The 21746-nt window shown below is 37.0% G+C and overlaps 1 protein-coding gene across 2 annotated transcripts in view; it reads left to right on the forward strand.

Moving 5' to 3' along the window:
* Positions 1–21746, forward strand: part of LCLAT1 (lysocardiolipin acyltransferase 1) — a 124515-nt gene that overhangs the window by 49529 nt on the left and 53240 nt on the right. For both annotated transcript variants that reach the window (XM_068414632.1, XM_068414639.1), the window contains 2 exons: positions 6968–7114; positions 15482–15598. In XM_068414632.1, the coding sequence (XP_068270733.1) occupies positions 6968–7114; positions 15482–15598 (264 nt within the window). The remainder of the gene's footprint in view (positions 1–6967; positions 7115–15481; positions 15599–21746) is intronic.

The raw sequence follows: 21746 nt of genomic DNA on the forward strand, positions 1-21746 counted from the left end.
GTGAAGATGATACATCCATACGAGAGACTAGCACTGTACCCTGCCATTTCCAGATACATTTCTTTAGGTCTTTTCAGTTCCCAGCAATCTAACAGCCAGAGGTTTCTTTACCATCTTTGGAGATTCTGGAATGATGGGGGGCTTTTCTCCAGATATGGATTGTGCAAGACTCATCTTTTTTAATACTTAGGTTTTCATGCACTGTTTCACTGTATTGATGTATTTTTAAAATGCATTAGAAAAAGCAACTTCCCAGCCACCCTAGAGGTTTAAGCCTTTGCTTTAGTTTGCTCTAGTTTTGAGTAATGTTACGTTATTCTGACTTTACGTAGTACATCAAATCAAAATTGAAGTGTTATTTTAAGATGGATATTGTAACTGAATAGGTTTAATGCTCCTTAACGGCATTTATAGCATTTTTAGCACAAAGATTTTGTGTAAGTAGCACTAATACAATGGTAGAGTTAATCATCTGGTTGTCCATATTCTATAAAAATCGCATAATTTAGGAAACAGAATAAATGTTTAAGTATGAAGTGTCCAAATAGCATCTTTCTGATCCATGATTAAGGGTTTGAATATTGAAAGAATACTTGCCAAGAGAGTGGTATACCTCTGTCTGGATGTATCCTGCTACTACTGTTGTGATTTTTTCCTACATACTTTCACAGTTTTTTGTGTGGCTGTTGGCTGAGAGAGACCAGTTCTTCAATGGAGTATCCTTTCTAGAAGGGTTCACAGTTAAATTTTCACAGCTAAGGCATAGGCAACTGTATCTGGCTAGCTTTTTTGACAACATTGTTACTGCCCTGACAAGTAAATCTCCTACTGTAAACATTGTTTGAAGAAGCTTCTAATTGTATTATAAATAAACAATAAGCTAAAGCAGAGGTTTCTACTGGCACATACTGTATTCTCTCACAAGAGAATGAAGCAGGGCAAAGGGAATATAGAAAATGTTAATATTTGAATGTAACTGAAATAAATATAAAATTTAGAACATTTTGGCACTGAATCGAATGCATGAGAACTATGGGGAAATGGGGCCAGAGGTAAAACTGATCAGAGCAAGATCAGAATATTTTTATTTTTTTTCAGTTATCTTAAAATTCTGTGTTTCTAACATTGCTGTTTGTCCACTGAAGCTGTTTTAGTAAGAAAAAAGGTTTTGGTTTCACATACCTTGGAAGAGATGATATTCTATCCAAGTAAAAAGTAGAGTGTGGTATATACATGTATGAAATATATAGTCTGAACATAAACTGAACATGACCATAAAAAACATTTTAAAACAGATGTAGATTAATGTTCAGAGCTTGATATGGCAAGGCAGTAGCAAAAGCATACCACTGTTAAATGGACACCTTACCTTACCAATAGACTGAATCAAATGAATAAATAGACTGAATCAGATGTTTCGCTATAAAATTAGGAGTGCTACTGTGAATCTGTATTTGTGAGTTTTCTCTCTTAGCTAGTTTTGTCATTTGCTCAAAGAATCCAGCGAATCAGATGGTAGTTGTTCAATTCATTATACTCCTATTAACTACATTATTGGAAATGAGCATGGTTCAAAAAAACTTGCCAGGAGCAGAGATTGTGCATTACAAGGTGATTTCAAGAAGCGTTTCTTTATGTATTTTCCTAGTTTGTGCACTTAAACCATTACATTAAATTTAAAATATATTTTCATTTTTAATTTACTTTGGGGTTTTAGACATAAAACTATGTAGGAAAAACAGTAAAATGTCTGATTCTAATTGAATTTGCAGAGATCTGTTTAGCAGTCTATACTGATGAAAAGTTAACAGTGTATACATAGTAACTTTAAACCCTAGCTTCATCTGTGATTTTCTATGGGCTAACATCTTTTTAATACCTACCCATCTTTAAAATAAAGAACATTCAGAATTGCATGGTTGTTGCCTTGTGGATATTTTCTGCAGCAAAACACTTGGAATAACAAACTGTTGATGGACCAAATTATTTGTATACAGTAGGATCATGAGCTTCTGAGTGATTTCCCTTATTAAGCCTAGCAGTCTGGTTCACTGTTGCCTCAAAAGCCCTGATCAGGACTAGATCCCTGCGGAATACAGGCACACTAAATAATGCTTGTATTTTTGACCAGGAGAATTTTTGATATGAAAAAACAGTGAATAATGTAGTGGAAGAAGAGAGGGAAGATGGATGAATATAATAAGGAAATCTCATAGTTACACCTTCTACTTTCCTACTTGTTACTATATATTCAATCATTTATTGAATTTGTTTGCAGGGGATTAGTATTATTACCTGCTCTGTTGCATTGCTATAGGAAATGCATAGATACCATTTTCTTGATGTGTCTGTGTTTCCTTTCAATATCAGCCATGATATTCCTCCTATAGAGACATGACATTTTTTGGGATATCTAATTTGTGAGATGCTTATGGAAATGTACATAAAATTGTGATACAAAACCAAACAAAGACTTTTTTTGCACAACTTGCCTCTTTCTCTCTTTTGTTCATTGCCACCTCCATCCCTAGTATCTACTTCCTCCCAAATTACATTTGCAATGAAAACACACTTAAGAAATTTCAGCTTCAAGTGTTGCTTTCTTTTAAAAGAGTTTGGGGTGGGGAAAACAGAATTGCAGGGTCTTAGAATTTAAAAAGCTTTATACTTGCAACTAGCATTTTTAATACAATGCTGCGAATTCTCAACCTGCATAACCTATGATTTGCTTTGTCCCCAAGGCAGTAAGGAAATTCTTATGTACAGCACATTTCTCTAGTTCAATAGCAGGCTTTCCTTTTTGTGTAAGTGTAACTTTTTTTCTTGTGTAGAATTATGTCCTGATAAAGCCTTACTGAAGTGTGGAATACGTATCATTAGTGTGTATGTGTTACTTGAGATTTGAAGCTGCCTTTTTTATTCTTTCAGCTCCGAAAAGTTGATTGAAAGGTCAGCGTGGCTAGCTGCTCTACCTAGTAGGTTTTCACACTGCTCTTTTGCAATTTTGAACAAGAGCTGTGCAGTACGATGGTTTTTGTATGCTTTTCCAGGCAATGTTAGTTAACAGACATGTCATCTATTACAAAAAGACTGTTTTAGCAAAGAAGTGGAGTCGCATTATTATTATTTCTTTAGCTTAACCGTTTCTCTGCTGTGTTCTTATAACTGATGATTTCTCAAGAATCTGCAAATCAAAAGAACCATTTTCCCTCCTGTCACGTAAATGCTGCCTTTGCTAGGAAAATTCCTGTTGCCTAGGAGCTTTTAGATAGCGAAAAACGTAGTGCAAAAGAGCAAAACAGAATTACTTTTCTTGGACAAATGTTGATCTAAACTTAACAATAATTAACTGAACAGTATGTCTCACTGCAGGCTGCACATGAGAAGGTACTTCCTTCTGCTGCTCAGTCATAAATCTTGCTGCTTAGCAAAACCTCTCATTTTGCCCATTGCTTTACAGAATTCCTCTTGTTTCTCTGCGCATTCCCATTTGGATCCCACGTCGTGCCTCGGATTTGTTACGTGTTGTTTTTCCAGCAGCACAATGCAGACACACTGTGGAATGGAAATCAAAGCGAGAGCTGCTTTCGCGTTGTTCAAAGGCATGTGTCTGCAAGCCTGTGCTGGGTTTCCTCTCCCGCTTTTATCTGTTGGGACGGTGGGCCATGTAAACAGCAGGCGTTCCTCCCCATGGGTGCATGGACCAGGGTTTTGGTTCAAGGCAGTAATTCCTATTTTTCTTGCCTTTCACTAGAGGCCTTAAAGCTGAACAAATGTGGAAGATTCTTCCACTTTCCTAGGTGGTAAAATAGTTTGGCACTGTGTGCTGTGCTGGGGTAAGTGGGGATGAAAACCAGGGTCCTTTACTGTAGTCATCTGACTGTTAGATAATCTGCTCTTATTTGAGCAGTCAGGACTTTTGTCTAATTAGATGTACACTTAAAGATAGAAATAGTCTTCCAGAACACTGGATGTTATCTATTTTAAAGGTTAGAAAATCAAAGCTGTTGTTTATTTAAAAACTGGATGCCTTCCAACTCCCTTCCCTCTCTTTCTTTATTCTTGCTGCTCAGCACCCTGCTGTCATTACATTACTGCCTCTGTTAAATTTTTCATAGCCTGGATATAACACTGCCATTTAGGACAGGAATGGGAAACTATTGCACTATATCCTCTGCTTTAAGGCACTTTAGTCAGGTAAAATATGAGTTACCCAAGCAGCAGCTTTCTTAGTACCTAAGAATTTGTAATTTGATGTTCACAGTGCTGTTAAAGAATGATCGCTAGAAAGAGTTTACATGCAAGTTTCCATATAATTTAAAGCCCTGTGCTGCCTGGAGAAGGGTAGGGGAGAGGGTGGGATCTGGCAGCGAGGATTTTTCCATGCTTTCTCCCTATTATGGACCAAAATCACTCTTCCTGAGGAGCTGCTGACCCGGGAAAGTATGAGCAGGCTTCCCAAGTGAGCATTTATTTTGCTTCTTGTTTCCTTTCTCTCTGCCTATGGACTCTGCAATGAGAACACAAGGACTGAATAATTTAGGCTTGATGTGTGATACCACACAATAAAATGGTTTAGCACAGTACAGGTTTGCATAAACTAATTTAGATGTTGTATTTAGGGTACGTAAAACACACAGAAGGTCTGGGCTGAGAGGTAAGAACAATTGGAAAACACCAAAACTACAGCACAACTTTCCTAATCTCTATGTATTTTAACTCTGTCCCACAGAGCATCTACATCCTCAGAGTTGTAAATGGTATGGTACAAGGCATCATCTCTGTTTCTGCTCAGAGGGTTTTTTCTTTAGCTGTGTGCGTTTTTAATGAATTTGATTTCAGATGAGGTATCATAGCATCATAGAACATCTCAAGTTGGAAGGACCCATAAGTATCACCAGGTCAAACTCCCTGCTCCTCACAGGACTACCTAAAGCTAAACCATATGACTAAAAGTGTCATCCAGATGCTCCTTGAACTCTGACAGGCTTGGTGCCGTGACCGCTTCCATGGGGAGCCTGTTCCAGTGACCGACCACCCCCTCAGTGAAGAACCTTTTCCAGTGTCCAGTCTGAACTTACCCTGGCGCAGCTTCGTACCATTTCCATGTATCTTCTAGAGGAACCGAATGCTTTGGCAACATTTGATATGAAAAGATGTCCTCTTTATATAACACATTGACAAGTGTGAAAATTAAGCCCTGATTAGTTAAATTTAAAATAATGGTTTTGCACCATTAGTGAAATGTAGCAGTGGGAGATGATTAAATGCTAGAAGAAAGCATAGTTAAATTACATAAGTTATTTTTCAGTTATTTTAAAATTGACCTTTATTTTTTTCTGCAAATGACTTGTTTAAACATGGATAGCCCCTATTGATAAAACTGCACTGATACGTGTTGACACTGCAGATGTGGGAATACGATATGTGCATAGATGCACATAAAATGTTGTGGTAAAAGTTTAGTTTTGTTTACAGAGGTGTTTTAACAAGTACAGTGTGCAAATTTGAAAAGATTTGCTGAGACTACATTCTGGGCATTTATTTTCTTAATTCATATAACCACTTCCAGTATGCAGTTATCTGGATATCATTCATTATCTGAGTATCTGAGACTCATTAGGTCCAGATCGCAGAAGGCATCTTAGGTTATGCATGCTCCATCTGTTTACTTGATTTAAAAATAAAAACCGTCTACCCCCACGATACAGGTTACAAATCTTTAGCAATGCAATTAACATTGCTATCCAATACAGAGGAGATTATGCAGCTTGGTTAATAGATTATCCAGACTGACGATCGAGTTGATTTAAAAACTGGTGACTTTAATAAGTGATTTTCTAGCATATGCCCTTTGTACGATAGTGCCACAAACAGAACAGAAAGGAATCCTCATAAAGAGGAGATGAAATAAAGTGCAAGAATAACATGCAGTAAGTCACCAGCAAAGGAAAAACAGACTTTGAGAGCTGTGGTGAGCAAAGAGGAGAATGGGAAGCTGTGATGTTTTCTCTTTGATGTGGAGTATCTACCTGCAGGTTTTCTGATGAGATTCAAGTTAGCCAAGTACAGTGCTAAGGCACTGTCAGGCTCCTCTGAGCCCTGTTTAAGAAAAGAGAATCATGGGCATGTGGTGGAACTGGAGCCCTGATTTTTTTGTCCTGCTGTCTGAGCTAGTAGACAGAACTTCTAATATTATGTGATCTGTTCTATAGGAAATGGTGCCAAAAAAGCCAAGAATGTTAATCGAAGGTAATGGCGTGTGAACCCCTGAGCTGCAGGCTCAGCAGCAGTTTCATTTATTTAACTACGTTACATTGACAGTTTGATGTCTGGCTGTAAATCTTCACAGTTGTCTTGTGTATTAATACAAACAAATGGATATACATCAAATTTTTCTGTAATCAAGTATAAAGAACAACTTTGTATTTTCTTTTGTTAATAATGAAAATTATAAGAAGGTACATGTAATAAAGCCTTCAAAGTAATAGGTATTTTCTGCACAATAGACATGGTTAACATGCACTACTGAGGGCAACTATCTCTATATAATGCAGCCTTCTTTTATCCTGCAGTGCATTGCTGAGATGTTTGTCCAAGGGGCAGTGCCTTCCCTTGAGCCAAATCAGTGTTGCAGTGATTAAGGATATTCTAGTGAGGGCCATGGTTTGAAATACTTCACTTTGTGATAGCATTGACCCTCTCCTTGCTCTCTGGAAAACTTTTCTAACTCTAGGAACTTGAGTTTTGCAAAACTGTAGCCATTCCAAATTTATTTCGATTTATTTAGTTAGATTATGCATTCTTTTGCTTCATATCCAAAACTCCTTTTGCAAGGTACCTAAGTGCTCTTAATCAGAGGTGAGGATAGGTGTCTAATACGATTTATATAAAATATTCTGGAATAACAGACACTGTGGAAGTATCAGAGTCAAATGTTACTAAAGATGTATTTTTTAAACTTTAGGCTGGGCGATGCAGGTTGCTGCCTTCGTTTTCATTCAGAGAAAGTGGGAAGATGACAAGAGTCACTTTGAAAAAATGCTGGATTATTTCTGTGACATTCGTGAACCACTACAACTCCTCATCTTTCCAGAAGGAACTGATCTCACAGGTAAGCTGCATTTGTCATCTTCTCGTGGAATGTTCAACGTGGAAATTCTTTGTTGTTTATGGAAATAGGTAAAAAAGTTCAAGGCAGGAGCAAGACTGGGTTCTCATCGGCAGTAGAAATGGTAGTTAATGATCACATGTGCTGATTCATTTGAGAGGCACAAATGTAGTTCCACTGAGAGGCTTTTCCAGTCTTCCCAAAATAACTGTTACATTTCAAAGCATCTGGTAGTTGAAATGGCTTTATATTGGTCAGTGCTGTATGTACATTGCATTAGCAAAAGTAGGTTTCAAGACCTGGAATAAATCACTTGCATGTTCCCATTTTCCATATTACTGGGGCAAACAATGCGAAATCCTTTCAGACCTATGGAAGAGTGAGTGAAGAGAACTAGTGATTCTATTAGATTCTTGCCTAGTGTTTTAAGAGGAGAAAATGGAGATGCTTGTTCCTTAGGCCATGTAAGCAGTCTGTATCTGCCTCTATAAGAAAAATATCTCCCTAAAACAGATGTTGACATTATCATAAGAGTAAATTTAATGCATTTGATCCTGTAGCATTAATTCTTAATAAAATATCTACCTTAATGTAGGCATCTTATGGCTTCAGTAGCAAGCTGCTAACAAGTGTTGAAGATGACTCTATTGACAATAAAAGAAAACATTGTATGAATGTTCTGTGGTTCTTCATGCCTGTCCCCTCCTAGCTCTGAATTATGAGATGAAATCTTAATCTTATTCATGGAGTCAGGAGACTCCTCCTTGGGTTGCTCACACTCTCTTTCTGAACAGATATTTCCATCTGAAGATGATTGAAAGAATTGGATTGTTTGTAGTTTATTCCATAAATTATGTATACCTTCTAATCCCTCCTAATATTCCTCAGAGACAACAGATTTTCAAGAACTGAGGAAGTTTTGTACTGCAGTTTTAAAAAAGAAGAATTAGCTGAGGACTGAGATCCACAGTGTGTTGACACCTGTGCTGCAGAGTCCCAGAGGCAGGAGGGGGATGCTCCCACCTGAATGTGGAGTTGCTTAAGGAAACACAGGTTTTTTTTCCTCCACTGCTGCAACTTATATAAATGACTTAGACTAAATTTCAGTATACGCTGTTGATAAAATCCACTGAGAAATTCATGAAGACAAGATTCTTTACTTAATATTAAAAAATTCTCTGATTGGATTTCTGAACACAGATTTGTGACAGGTTTTTTTTGAAGATATTTCTGTTCTGGTTTTCCTTCCTTGTACGTGTGTAACATGTCCTCTTTAACCTTGCAGTGTCAAATGGATATCTGCACTAACTGTGCTCTTTTTCTGAAGTCAGTTTAAGCCACTGCAGTTGGGTGGTGATTGTTTCCCCCTAGTTTGTTGAGCCAGCCCCGGGAGGAAGCAGCGCGGTGGGAAGGATGGACTGATGGGCAGGGAAGACGATAGCGCACTGCTTCATTGGGCAGCCGTGCTGGCTTCTGACATGTTAAACTGTCTGGTGTTTAGCACTCTAACTTCGTATCAGTAATGAATGCCACCTTGGTATTATATTTGTGCATAATAAGATGTATAGAGACAGGCAAAACTCTGGGGCTTTTCCTGTGAAAGTAAATAGCTATCCCTGTCTAACTGTCTTCACAGGAAACAGTAGCTCATATATTTTAAAATATTATAGGAGACAGGGTAAAATCCCTTGACAAGCTAATCCTGACCAAGCAATAAGTTTATGCCATATGAGAATGATAGAACATAATAATATAACTTGTGTAACATTTTGAAAAATTATTTTCAGAAAGCAGTTATGTTTTTGCAATAGGTCCTAATATGTCAATCTCATGTTCCATTTTTTAGAGTAAGAAATAAAGCACAGTTTTGTTCTGAATGGTCGCTTAATAGCCTAGGGAACATTTTGTGAAAATAGAGGCAATGGCTTTTGTGTTCTCACCAAATTCCAAAACTGCTAATTATTTCTGAAAACAAAATTCTTCTGGTGCTTAAAATGAAAAATAGCATTCTACATGTACTTCACTGAAAAGCACAGAGCAGAACAAGCTCTGTGCTACTGTCATTTTTATGTCCTCTCAGTGGCCACAATGACGGATCCACTGCTCTTTGTAAGAGATTGTATATTATTTTCAGGTATTTGAGAATGAAACGTTTCAAAGGAATGTAAAGTATGACTGTATTGATATATGGACCACTGCCTGACTTCAAGTTGGTGAAGTACTTTGCAATGGAAGGTGCTACGTAGATAAATTTTTAAAATAGTAATGTCATGAACCCTGAACAATGTATTTGCAGAGTGGATGTATTGAGTCTGAGGTAATAATTATATACTTATTTCTGATAGGTTGGTCATCTTTTCACTCTGGAATACTTCAAGGTTAAAGCTAAGTGCATCAAAGGTATTTTGTTGTAATTGCTTAAAAAGAAGCCCTCAGCAGATAATCATATAGCCAGACTTTCTGAAGCCCTGAAGAAAGCAGAGCAACCATAAGTCTAGTGCTTCTGGAAAGCTGGAATGTAACCCACCATTTTGCTTGGTTTTTTTTTGTTTTTCTTAGTGTTCCTTACAAGAAATTCTTCAGAAACCAATAACAACAAAAAAAAGTTGCTGTATTGCCCTGAGCCTGTTAAAGCCTCATTTCCTATGGATTTGTGTCTGCACCCCTGTATGTGGTCTTTTCTTCACTCCAGCTTCTCCTTTTCCCTTGTGTTTCCTTCCATGTGACATTTCCTCAACAGGTCTCTTGCTGCTGTCTTGGCAAGAGGCATCGTGTGCTGTGGCTCATACTCACCAATACCTGCAGACGGACTGCTGCATGCTGTGCAGAAAGCCCTGACAGGCTAAATTCCTGTGGAGCCTGACCTGGCTTTTCGCATTAAGATCTCTACTCTTGGAGGCTCCCCTTTACTCAGCCATTGTTTTTTTCTAAAACTCCTGTGGGACTTAATTATCTTTGAATCTCTTGTCTCTGTCAAACTTTGTTTGCAGGCGGCAATAGCTTTAAAAGTTAAGGGGAACAGGTGGACAGAGTGTGATTGCACAGACCTTTTTTCCTTGAGGAACGGGTAAAAAATAAGTAGGAAAGCTTGCTGGAGCCCAGATTTTGGCAGGAGTGTTGTGATGTGGATCACATGCAATATTCTGTCTAGAAGGTAACAATGAACTGCAGCTGGATTTTTCTCTTTTCTAGTAAATGTGATGTACCTTGGTAATGCAAACAAATATTGTTTAAAAGCACTGGTAGAGATTGATTTAACATGTAGCACGAATAAGAACAATTGCTTAACTTTTTCTTAAAATATTGACTGTGAGCCAATATAGCTTTTATGCTTTCTGTGGAAACCTCTAATAGATAAATGAGGATTTTTTTTTTTTTTTTTTTTAAAAAAAAAAAGAGAGATTTCTGGAGTATTCATTTATTCTTTCACTGTCTGGCACCAGTATCATTTGAGAGTACCTGAAGTCATAAAAGTACATGCATGCTTTTAACACCAGTCAGATTAAAGAAAAAGATAGTACTTAATATTCAAATTTCAGTGCACTAGTACTAGCAAAAAAAAAAAAATAGTTGAGAGTTGATCAGAAATAGTTGTGTTAAAGTGTTCAGAATCAGCTTTCCAGTAGGATGATGAGGGACGTTTATAATTCTTTCGGGTGACATTGAGCAAAACACATCAGCCTGGACAATGTAGAATCTGTAAAAGCATGTGAGCTTGTTTGTTTGAGAGGAGCTAACACTGCATACATATTTCATGGGGAGCACAGACTTAGCTTTTCTCTGGGTACAGTTCTTGGAGTTTTAGTTCCAAATACTCCAGACTCACACAAATGCAGCTTGTTGCTACATTACAGCTTTCATCAAAGTCAAATTTTAGAGATTTTTGTTTTAATTCAAAACTAGCTCACAAATTAAAATTATAATTTGATGTTAAAAAAAAAAATTGTTCTCTTTGCCCTCTGGTTTTCAGGGGCAAAAGCAATTTAACTTCTGAAAAATCTCTATCTCAAAAATCAAGAAAATGTGTTAGCATAATTTCTTCTTCCAGTTACTTTAAATTACATTCTGAAGTGTGGTGCTTCTGGAAAGTGCTGGCTTTCTGAGCTTCTCCAGTAATTTAAAAATGTGATAAATGGGATTTGCCCACATAATTTTGAGATAAATGGGAAAAAATTTAATCAAATGATGTACCAAAAGCAGCACAGGAGCAAAAAAAAAAAGTAAGAGGTTATGGTCAGAACCCTTAAATTCTTATTCTTTTGTGTAGACACTACTGCAGAGCAATTGTAAAACTAAAGACTCAAATAAATTGGACTTCTTGTACTTGTCACCACCCCAAAGAACATACCCTCTGAGAGGCAGCGTGTATTAGCTGAAGGAGACAGGGGAGGAGAGGCAAATCAGTGCGAGACCAGAGGAGACAGAGCACGAAACAGTTCTGGATCAGGAAATTTCCCACGTCACCCTCTATTAATAAACTGGCTGCTTTCCATAAAAATAGATTATTTATTCTTTTTTATCATAGGAGCAAATAGAACCAAGGAGTTAAAAAATGCAAAATACACATACTAGGAATGACGAGCAAAAACTCTGGGGGTAGATTTACTTTGGCTTAAATACAGTGTAAGAAAGAAAATATTTGTTTCTAGAAAGCAACGCTTGCTCATGTTTTTCAGAGAGTAAGCAAGAGGGGCGTTACCCTTAGCCAAATGTTGTGAGCAACCTTTTGGGGTTGAGGAGACCCAAACTGAGTTCATTTCCAGTCCCTGCTTCAAGAGCTGCTTTATACATTTTGTATTAGTTGGTTGGAGGCAAAGAGAACATATGTTTCCTCTTTTTAAGGAAGTGTTTTCACTATCAGGCTTACAGAGGCATCTCTCACTTTTTTTATTCTTTCGCCTAAGAAGGTTCTAATCTGGACTGCAGAAGGATGAGGCATCTGCCTAAGTTTTGCAGTGCTGACAGTGTAGCCTGGTCCGTTGATTAAGGGATTTTTAAAGAGGTGTTTGTTGTGCGAATTCCCTTAGGTTGGAAAGGCTATAAACATGGGTTTCTGATTTCCTGAATCAGTTTTCTAACCTTTAGGTTTCATATGGTGGGGAACATCGCATTTTCTGCCTTTCGTTGAATCCAGTGCTGAGCACGAGACTTACTCTGAATTTCCTCAGAAGGTTTAGGCACAGGTGTCTCGCACAGGGATCCCAAACAGCAGTAGGCACCAAGGTGCTTACATCAGATAAGATGGCAGTCTGCATCTGTTCATAAGTAGTAGCAGAGTAAGAAACTGAGAGTAGCAAGAGGGGGAGGAAGGGCATTATTCTTGCTTTTTGGTAGAGTGAAAGCTTATCCTACCCTTGATTTCATGACAGCATCAAAACCCCTTTGACCTTCCTGACTTGCTATAATAAATATTGTTAGATGCACAAAGATCTATGGCTTGATAGATGTTTGGAAGGGAAGAGGGAGATGACTTTTCCAGATGACAATGATCATTGTATTAGCTGGAAGCGTTATTTTAGTTCTGAAATCCCGTTACACTAGGGTCATGCAAAAGGGGAAGGGAACAATCTCTGCTATGTGAAACTTACAGTCCAGAGGCAAGACAGGAATACAAATATCAGGAAATAGCTGAATAGTGTTGGCCAGTGTGCCAATGTCCAGCTGTTCACGCATTTTTAGAAAGGCGATGTAGTAAAGGGAAATTTGGAAGATGTTTTACAGATGTTTACAGTGAGTTCTTTCCAAGTGCAGGGAGGTGCACTAAGAGGAGATTTGAAGATGATTACTTCAAGGCAATGGGCAGAGGAGGTCCCAAACCATTTTTTGCAGCATCAATTAGGTCTTGCTCAGAAAACAAAACTGCCCACCATTTACTTTTTGGTTTTCTTGTGGTGCAAATAGGGGTGTTTTGCAAATACCAAGGAATTTGTTTTTCATGCTCCCTCTGAAACAAAGTACTAGTGAGCAAACATATGGAGAGGGTGTTTGAGTGCTCATTAACTGTGTGCAGTTTGAGATGCTTAAGACTTAGATTACTATTTTTTTAGATTGCTTAGCTTTGTGTAGACACTTAACGGCACATGTGTCTCAAAGCTTTGATTGACATGATTTGCAGATTGCAAATGTTCCAACGTGAAACTCAAATTTGGATATGCAGAAAATGAAGATGACGCTTCCTCTGTCCTTTGGAAGAAACAATACATTATCTTAAAACTTTGTGATAAATTAATTTAAAGCATTTTACTTGAATCACCACAGAATCTGGAAAGGAACTCTTGACTTGTATACTTTTTATAGGAACAATCTTGGTGATCAATATAATTTCTTAGGAAATAAAGAGTTTAAGTTGTTGAGCTAATAGTGCAATGCGATTATGTCTAAGAGATAGACTCTGGGTTTTCAGAGGAGCATTTAATTACCGGATTCCTCTTGCCTTTTCTGCCATTCCAAATCTTGCTAATGACTCACTTTGCGAGTTTTGCCGTCACAGAGATAGGGGTCCTAAAGGCAGGTTCCCTTTGCTGATTCAGAATAGTCCTTTTTCAACATTGAATAGAGTAGTAGTTGAGCAGACAAAAATAGAGACTCTGATCATGTGGTTAAAGACATAATGCATATGTCCAAGGAAAGATAAATTTAAGTTACATAGCCAAGTATAATTCTAGTATTTCACACGTTCTGTAATTTTAGCAATGCTTTTTGAAGATGTCATATTTTCGAGTGTTTGTACATTTTGGCAAGAATTAAATCTTCAGATTCTCTTTGCTGAATCACTTGCTTGGCTACCGTGCAACAGTTTTCCTTTCCTCCAAATCACACGGTCAGGAAATGTGCACTAAATCTTAAGGGTTGCATGTATGAAAAGCAGTACTCTTATGCATGGCAACAATAGGTCACAGGGAAAAAATACTCAATATACTGATATGCTATACCATTTAATAGGTAGATGATCCCTTAGGAGGGACACCCACATTTTTTGATAAACAAAGAGCTCATGTAATTTAGGGAAAAAAGAAAGATGCAGGAAAGTTGCATTACTGCAAAAAGGACATCTCACACTGCTGTCGATTTGTCCACTTGTGCTATTGTTCCTTTACAGGAAAAATTATGACGATTGTAAGGGAAAGGACTTACCTACAAGTATCGATTCTATTAGATTATTAAGCAGCAATATATTTTTCATTACTTTATCTCTGATCTCTGTTAAGGTTAACTGTGGACACTTGGGAAAAAAAAAAAAAAAGAGCTGTTTCTGCTTGAGAAAGATGATCCATTGCTTAGGCAATGATTTTGTTCCATAGATCTGTTGCTGGGATTTTGTCCTTTAAAAGACCTGTACAGCTATATAAATACGAGTTATTTAATAAGTTAGTTGATCAAATTGATTTTTTTCCGTGTTGCCAAGGGAACATTGCCTGTGTCCTTTGCCTTTTGGCCCCGTGGGAGGCACAGCAGTACCCACAACGAAGGAGTAAGTGTAGCCAGCAAAGTTCGTTTGGCTGCTGACTGAGGCTGCTTGGAAGAGCCCCATGCACATCACTGGAGAACAAATTGCTTCCTCTCCACCTGTCTTCAGAAGTTTTCACTTTAGTGTCTGCGTCTTCCTTGCTTAGTGGGCTCTGTTAGCAGCTGGCTCTGAATGCCTTTGTTTGGTTTTCTCATGAGAGACTTCTTTTGCCAGAGGTTGGAAATGTATTTGTCATGGGGTTTAGGCACGCTGCTTTCCAGATGCCTTGCGTGTACTCTGCGTACAGTAGCAAGCACGCGTTGCGACACTGATGCAGTTGGTCGAAAAATTAAAATGGTATGTATGTGCAGCGCAGGTTGATGAATAAAACGTGTGAAGTTCAGAATGAAGATGTAAAATACCATTTTAATGTACTAGATTAACTGTTTTCCTTCATTTAATGTTTTTTTTCCCAAATAAGTTTAACATGGTTAAGCACTGACCTCAAGATATTTCTGTACGAAATATCAAACTTACACTACTATATATTGTGCCTTTTGATTTAAAAAAAAAATTGAGCCAATTAACGCATTTGCTGTAAAGTGGGTATTGAAGTGTACAGAGAACTATTAACAGACTTTATAGATTTCAGATTGCATTTGCTAAATATGAAAGATTTGCTGATTAATTTCTAAAATGAAATGAGAGGATAAAAAGGATATTCTTGCAATCCACATTGCTGCTCTTCATACATACTACAGCCAACTGAAAGCACACTTGCAGTCTGCTTCCACCTGAAAAGCTGTTGCACATTTGTACCGTGTGAACTGCTGTTGTACTGTTCCTGTTGTATAATCATTATATTTAATTCTTGGTCTACGTGCACACTAATAGAAAATGGTGCTTTTTATTCTCTCCTTCAGCCAATACCAAAGTCCGCAGTAATGAATTCGCTGAAAAGAACGGACTTCAAAAATATGAGTACGTCTTACATCCACGAACTACTGGATTCACTTTTGTGGTTGAGCGTCTAAGGGAAGGTAATCCTGCTCTGTATTTATATGTTCTTTTTTTCCTTTAAGATAATGAATCTCACCCAAGCTGTAGAAGCTGATGTTCACAAAGCTGCTTGAAGTAATTTCAGAAAAACTATATGTATCCTGATCACAAAAAAAAGCCGTTATTTGCAACCCTATTTAAGATGATTGTAACATGGAGAGTTTTGAGAGAGTTGATAACAGATACTAATATCATCAGGAGATATGTAGTGGATGAAAACAATGTTTTCACTTTTTTTTTTTTGATATTGTAGCTTGTTTAGCAGTCTACCCCAGAAAAATAGTGGAAAAGATCCCAAGGAAGTTCAACCTTATAGTCTGTACCAGTCCTTAACCCCAGCTGGGTGGTTGACACCAAACACACAGACATGTATAACACTTCCTTCTCTGAAAAGCTTCTGGTTTTAAGTCTGAGAGCTGAGACAATGAGTTGCTATCTTAAGTGGACAAGGGGAATGCACAGCAACACGTAGATGGAGCAAGTCAGCTGCCCAGTGCTGCCAGCTTTTTCAGGTGATGGTAAATTGGAGAAGCTGCATAAAATAGTTGTGCTACTTTTCAGAGTGGTGGGTAAGAGAACGTGTAATACTTGCTTTTCACCTAGAAATGGTCTTCTATCCCTGTATTAGTCTGGGGGTAGAGATAGAGTCCCTGTTATCAGGGGAACAGCGTATAAAGATGTGGTTGCTTGTTAGATCAAGATGTCTGTGGGTTGTTTTGGGAATGGGCATTTCAATGAGATTTGAGGCCATAACAGTGTAACCATTAAATGATACTGATGTGGTGGTGATTCAAATACAGATGAGTGAATGTTCGCAGGATATATGAATGTATGGTTGAAGAAAATAAACGTGCAGTAGATATGAAGTGACTTATTTATAGGCTAGTTCTTCAGGGAAAAGTGATTCTAGATCTTTAACACATGCTGGTTATTCTGACAACCAAAGGAAGAAGTTTGAGATTATTAAAAATAATAAAGGCCTGCTGGTAGGTTTTTTCCCTTGCTGGAATCCTTGCTTGGATTTTAGGAGCAGAGCTGGCTTCCATTTTGCCTGATTCCTACTAAGCACATGTCCTAAAATGACCGTAAATACTTTGATATTTTGTCCAGCTGGACAATCCTAGGTGGACCATGTATCTATTTGCCTCTATTTTTATTGGACATTTAGTGGTGGACATCTTAGATTTTCATCCATCTTGAATATTTATTACTCAATTTGCTGTAGTAAAAAAAATTTGCCACATACGCAATTTCAAAAGCTTGTTTTACTTAAAACTTTTCAGCACTAGGTTAACCTAGTGTATAATAATATTTCTAGCCTGGAATAAATTTTCAGTTAAAGGAATTTTTTCCACTTGAAATACTATCAACTTAAAAAAAAAAATTCTCTGTTTGCTGCAGAAATGAGCTTTGTGGTTATACAGTCATTTTCTAATGTTATAAAAATGCTTTTCTCTTCTATTGCTGTATGAGAGATCTATGCAAATTAGGCTATTGGGTTATAAAAAGGAAAATATTTGATGAACTGATTTTATGCAGTACAAAGCTGAGGAAAAAACAGAAACATTCCTAGATGATTTTTTTTTTTTGACCAGTCTTTCAAATGCTTTTAAGTCCTACTTGTATTTAAGGCAGGCAAATATTGTGTGAAATATTAATGTCCCTTTATCATTGAATTTACTGGGTATTGGGTACCTTGCTAGGCATTATAAGCTATATATATTATGACTGTATGCTATTATGTAGTAAATTATGTGTGAGAAGGTAGTTCAACTAGCATTTTAAAATACTTAGTTATTACTTACTAATTTAAGAATTGGTTTTCAATTGTTTGCAATTCTGCCAAAAAGGGACCATTTGTGTTGAAACATTTTATTTTTATGGACAACCTAACTGTAGTTGCTTGACTTTAAAGCACTTCAGTATATGGTATACCTGCATATATATATATATATATGTATATATTTTCATCTATATCTGAAAATCTACCTGGACGTCTATATTGTACAGATGGCGCAGTTGGTACCTAGCATTATCATGCAGCTCTGGTTTGACTTATTATTTATACTATTAGAATGCTTTTTTTTTTTTACAATTCTAGTTTATGATACTAGCAGTAATAAAGAAAACTAGGATTGTTAAGGATATGGTGTTAACATAAGTCCCTGTTTCTGGACTGTCCTAGTGCTACAATGGTAGCAATAATCATAAAAATAGACTTGTTTCCTTTTTTCCTGCTCGTAACTGCAAGCACAAAGCAGTGTGTGTGACTTTAACATGCAGGAGGGAGTGGTAGAGATTTTAACATCACGTTTGCGTCTTTGAAAGTATTTTTGTGCATAGATGACAACCTTATTGCCCTGTAGCTCTCCTGTGAATACATTTTGGCTTGTGGCTGTTTTCCATTCCTGAGGCTCAAGTGTCTTTACTTCAGGCCTGAGTACATTATTTTGCTCCAAAAATAGGTTGATGAAGAGAGGGGGAAAATGTCATTAGAAGTTTAACTGCTTTTCGAATGTTGAAAAAACTAATTTAATTTGGCAAGAACCCTGATTAATATGCATCATAAGCTGTAGCATGAAAGAATTACCTGTTATTACATAAAAATAACTATTAGCGACCCTTCTGAATAGGAAAGGAAGAATCAGGGAAAAATAAACTTCAGTAAAATGTTGCTTGTGTCTCTGCAGGAGAGTTTCTTCGTAGAGGAAGCTCTATGTGCACTCTGACAACATAACCCAAGCAGTTATCAGTCCTTTGCTTTCCATAGGTAGCAAAAATTTCTGAACCATGTGAATGGATTTTTGCCAGTGATGACCAACACTCAAATTCCTCTGGCTGCCTTCTTGCTCTTATACGGTCATTATTTCAACTATTTGATCTCTTTTGCCTGTAGATGCTGCTATGATGGTTTCTAAGTCATTGCTGAGATTATGGGAGCTAAGAAAAAAAAGATCTATAAAACCTCCACCAAAAAAGCAATAAAAATTGTTTAGGCAATACATCTTGGCTTTTGAGTCTCTTACGTTTTTTCCACATTCTAGCTCTTCACGAGTGATAGCTCTTACTCCCTGAGCTGACTCTTCTAAACTGAAACGCAGGTAAAAGCTGACTAGTTTTTCCTTTCATTATGCTCAGATACCAAGACAGTGAAAATATTATTTTACTTGTAAATGATCACATTACTGTTTTCTCATTCACATAAACCTTAGAATCACCCAAGAGTAAACACAGACTATGAACGTGCTTTAAATGTATAATTAATAATATACTCAAGAGAATAAGAACTGCAGTTGTTGCTGGTTTTTAAGCAAGAGAAAGACATACATTTGATTCAGCATTGATTTTTGGAGAAGTGTGTTCCTTTGGCTCAATAATAATTTTAAGTAGGATGGTTTAATATAATGTCATTGTTTGTGCATGGTAAGAGAAAATACAGTATAGACATGAGAATATGAAGAGGAAGAGACTGCATGGTAGCTGGATAAGGTCAACAAGCTACCTGATACGCAGTATAGAGTGTTACCTGCAGATGTGGAAGTGAGTAAGAGAGGAAGAAAAATTTCAGTAAGGACTAATGAAGATGGAAAAGTATTAAATATACTTAGGCTAAATATAGATTAACAAAACATATGCATTTTTCACCCCTGCAAGAACATCCTTCTTGGGAACGATTATTGAATCTCTAGTCAATTGTGACAGTCTCTGCAACAGATAAAGCAGGTTTGTGAGATTCTTCATTAACCGTTACTGATGCGTGTTACTCAAAATAGCACTAGCCTTTTTTCCTAGTATGCGTTAAAGTTTCCTTATGCAAAAACTTTGGCCTTAGTCTATCAAAATACTTGAATAATGTGTATGATCTCAATTATACATTTTCTCAGTGCTGAAACACATTTGATTGCTTCGATCACTTATCGTGGCAGCCAGAGGAATTACCCTGTGGAAGACCAAACCTTTGTTGACCAAAGTACCGCTGCAATCCCAAGTACTATCACATCTGGTTACTTGGCTATCGATGGAAAGCAAAGAGAAATAAAATAGTTGATTTGCTTCTTTCTGATTCTGTTCACTTGATCAAGTATATCGTTTGTCTTGCCTCAGCTGTAATGAATCCTGGTTTCAGTCAGCATCTGGTGAAAAATTTCAAGAGTTTTATGCTGTATTTCTTTGGGGAGCAAAGGTGAGCGTTTTTGCAAAGACAGAGTCAGAACATGTGAGTGAGCAACAGAAAATGAACTCTAGACACCAAAATGAAGATTGGTCATGGCTTTTTTTTAACTCATCATCATATACTTCTCTTCAACCATCTCCTAAAATCATATTTAATCCTTTTCAAAGTTTCAGGCTTTCAAATAGATGTTATGTATGGAGTAATTTCTGACAGAACTTGGGTTAAGGCAAATCATCTCCTTTTACAAAATGTGGGATTTTGAAAATGACAGAAATGTGCAGGAATTTAAATAAGACTTTTATATAAGAATGCCTTTAACAATGTTATTTAAAAACATTTATGGTTTATATAATGCTCATGAAGATCTAGTTTGTGAGATCCTTCTGTGAAAGGTCAGGAGTTTACTCAGAAATTAAGTATAGGTTTTCAGGCCTGGTTGTATTTTATAAAGTTTTTTCTGAAGTGCCAAATGACATTGAAAGTTCAGCTGGCTTGAATGTTCAGTTTCAAAGAGATGGAAAATAATACTAGTTGATTTGATTCAACATTGTCTGGATTCATTGAATTACATCTATTATCTTGGCATAATATCTGTAATTGTAACCAAATAGTCTGTCAAGAGAAAATAGTTGTTTACAAATGTTTTCTTAAAATTGCTTCATTGCTTTTAAGTATTTTCTCAGGACTAAATAAACAGTAAGTGTTAAGACAGAGATAAGGTTTTAAAGCATCATTAGAAGATTATTCATACTTTTGCAGACAACCATTTCTGCCAACATTAAATTTTAACTGACCTCTTTTTGACGCTTCCTCTATATCCGTCAACAGTCTTTAATATCTGGATACATTGGACTGGATGGTCCTATTACAAGGTTTATATTTTACTGGTTTTACAGTGTGATGAAGAGTCAGAATTATTTGCTTTGTTATAGTATTTCAGCTCCAAATTTATTTCTGGTTCATAATTAGCCAACTGAAAAAAATATTGCAGATAACAGCTGCCAACGGCAGCATCCTAAAATAAAAAAGGTACAAATTTAACATGCTTGCCTTCATTGCATATCCTTACTGATGGAAAGAAACTGTGATGCTCATCCTGTTTCCATGTTTGGTTCAAAATTGATAGTTTTGCCCCAAAATAGATGTTTATATACACACAATCAGAAACCAGTCTGTATCTTCTACTGTTCATACCTGAGTTGTACAGTTGTACAGCATTTCAGTAATTGCATGCAAGTATCCCAATCTATTTCATTGCTAGGGCAGGAGAAATGTATTTAGGTGTTCAATCCAGGATATCTGTGTATATCTATGTAAATATTTTAATCCTGTGACACTTCCTGACGATTATGTAGATTCTGTATGCTTTTCTGGGAGCTGTAGTATCCTTGTACATGTATTTATGTACTTAACTCTTAATGCCGTTTATTTGGGTTATGGTACAATGTGCTTATATGGCACTTTTCAGCTAATAATCTAGGGACACAGTTTCTGATTTGCAGATTAATATATATCTGAGACAGTTAATAGGAGGTGATGATCAGCAGTTCTTGAGAGCTGACACATACTGTTTGGTTCACCTTCGCTGGCGTGTGAAGTAGCCAAATAGTTACGCAGCAGGTCTTTGTAAGCGGCATCTGGATGTCCTTGCTATGCACGGAGAATATAGTAAGCTCCCATATAAAGCCCTAAATAGCTTATGGACTGTCTTTAGGAGATGATTCTGTCTTGAGCCCTGCAATCATCACATGAGCCAAGGTGCACAAATTTGATGTATTTGTATAAATGGTGTTTAAAGTTAAGACTCTCAATAATTCTTTAATGAGACCCTCCAACTTGAAGTAGCCTGAGTATATTAGCTCCCAGAGCTTTTTTTTTAACTCTGACTTAGAAAGAGAAGAGAGGCAGGAGGCTGCTTTTATGAGCAGATGAAATGTCAATGAGGAATGCTGCCG

Source organism: Nyctibius grandis, chromosome 1 (genome assembly GCF_013368605.1).
Source record: "Nyctibius grandis isolate bNycGra1 chromosome 1, bNycGra1.pri, whole genome shotgun sequence".
Classification (NCBI taxonomy): domain Eukaryota; kingdom Metazoa; phylum Chordata; class Aves; order Nyctibiiformes; family Nyctibiidae; genus Nyctibius; species Nyctibius grandis.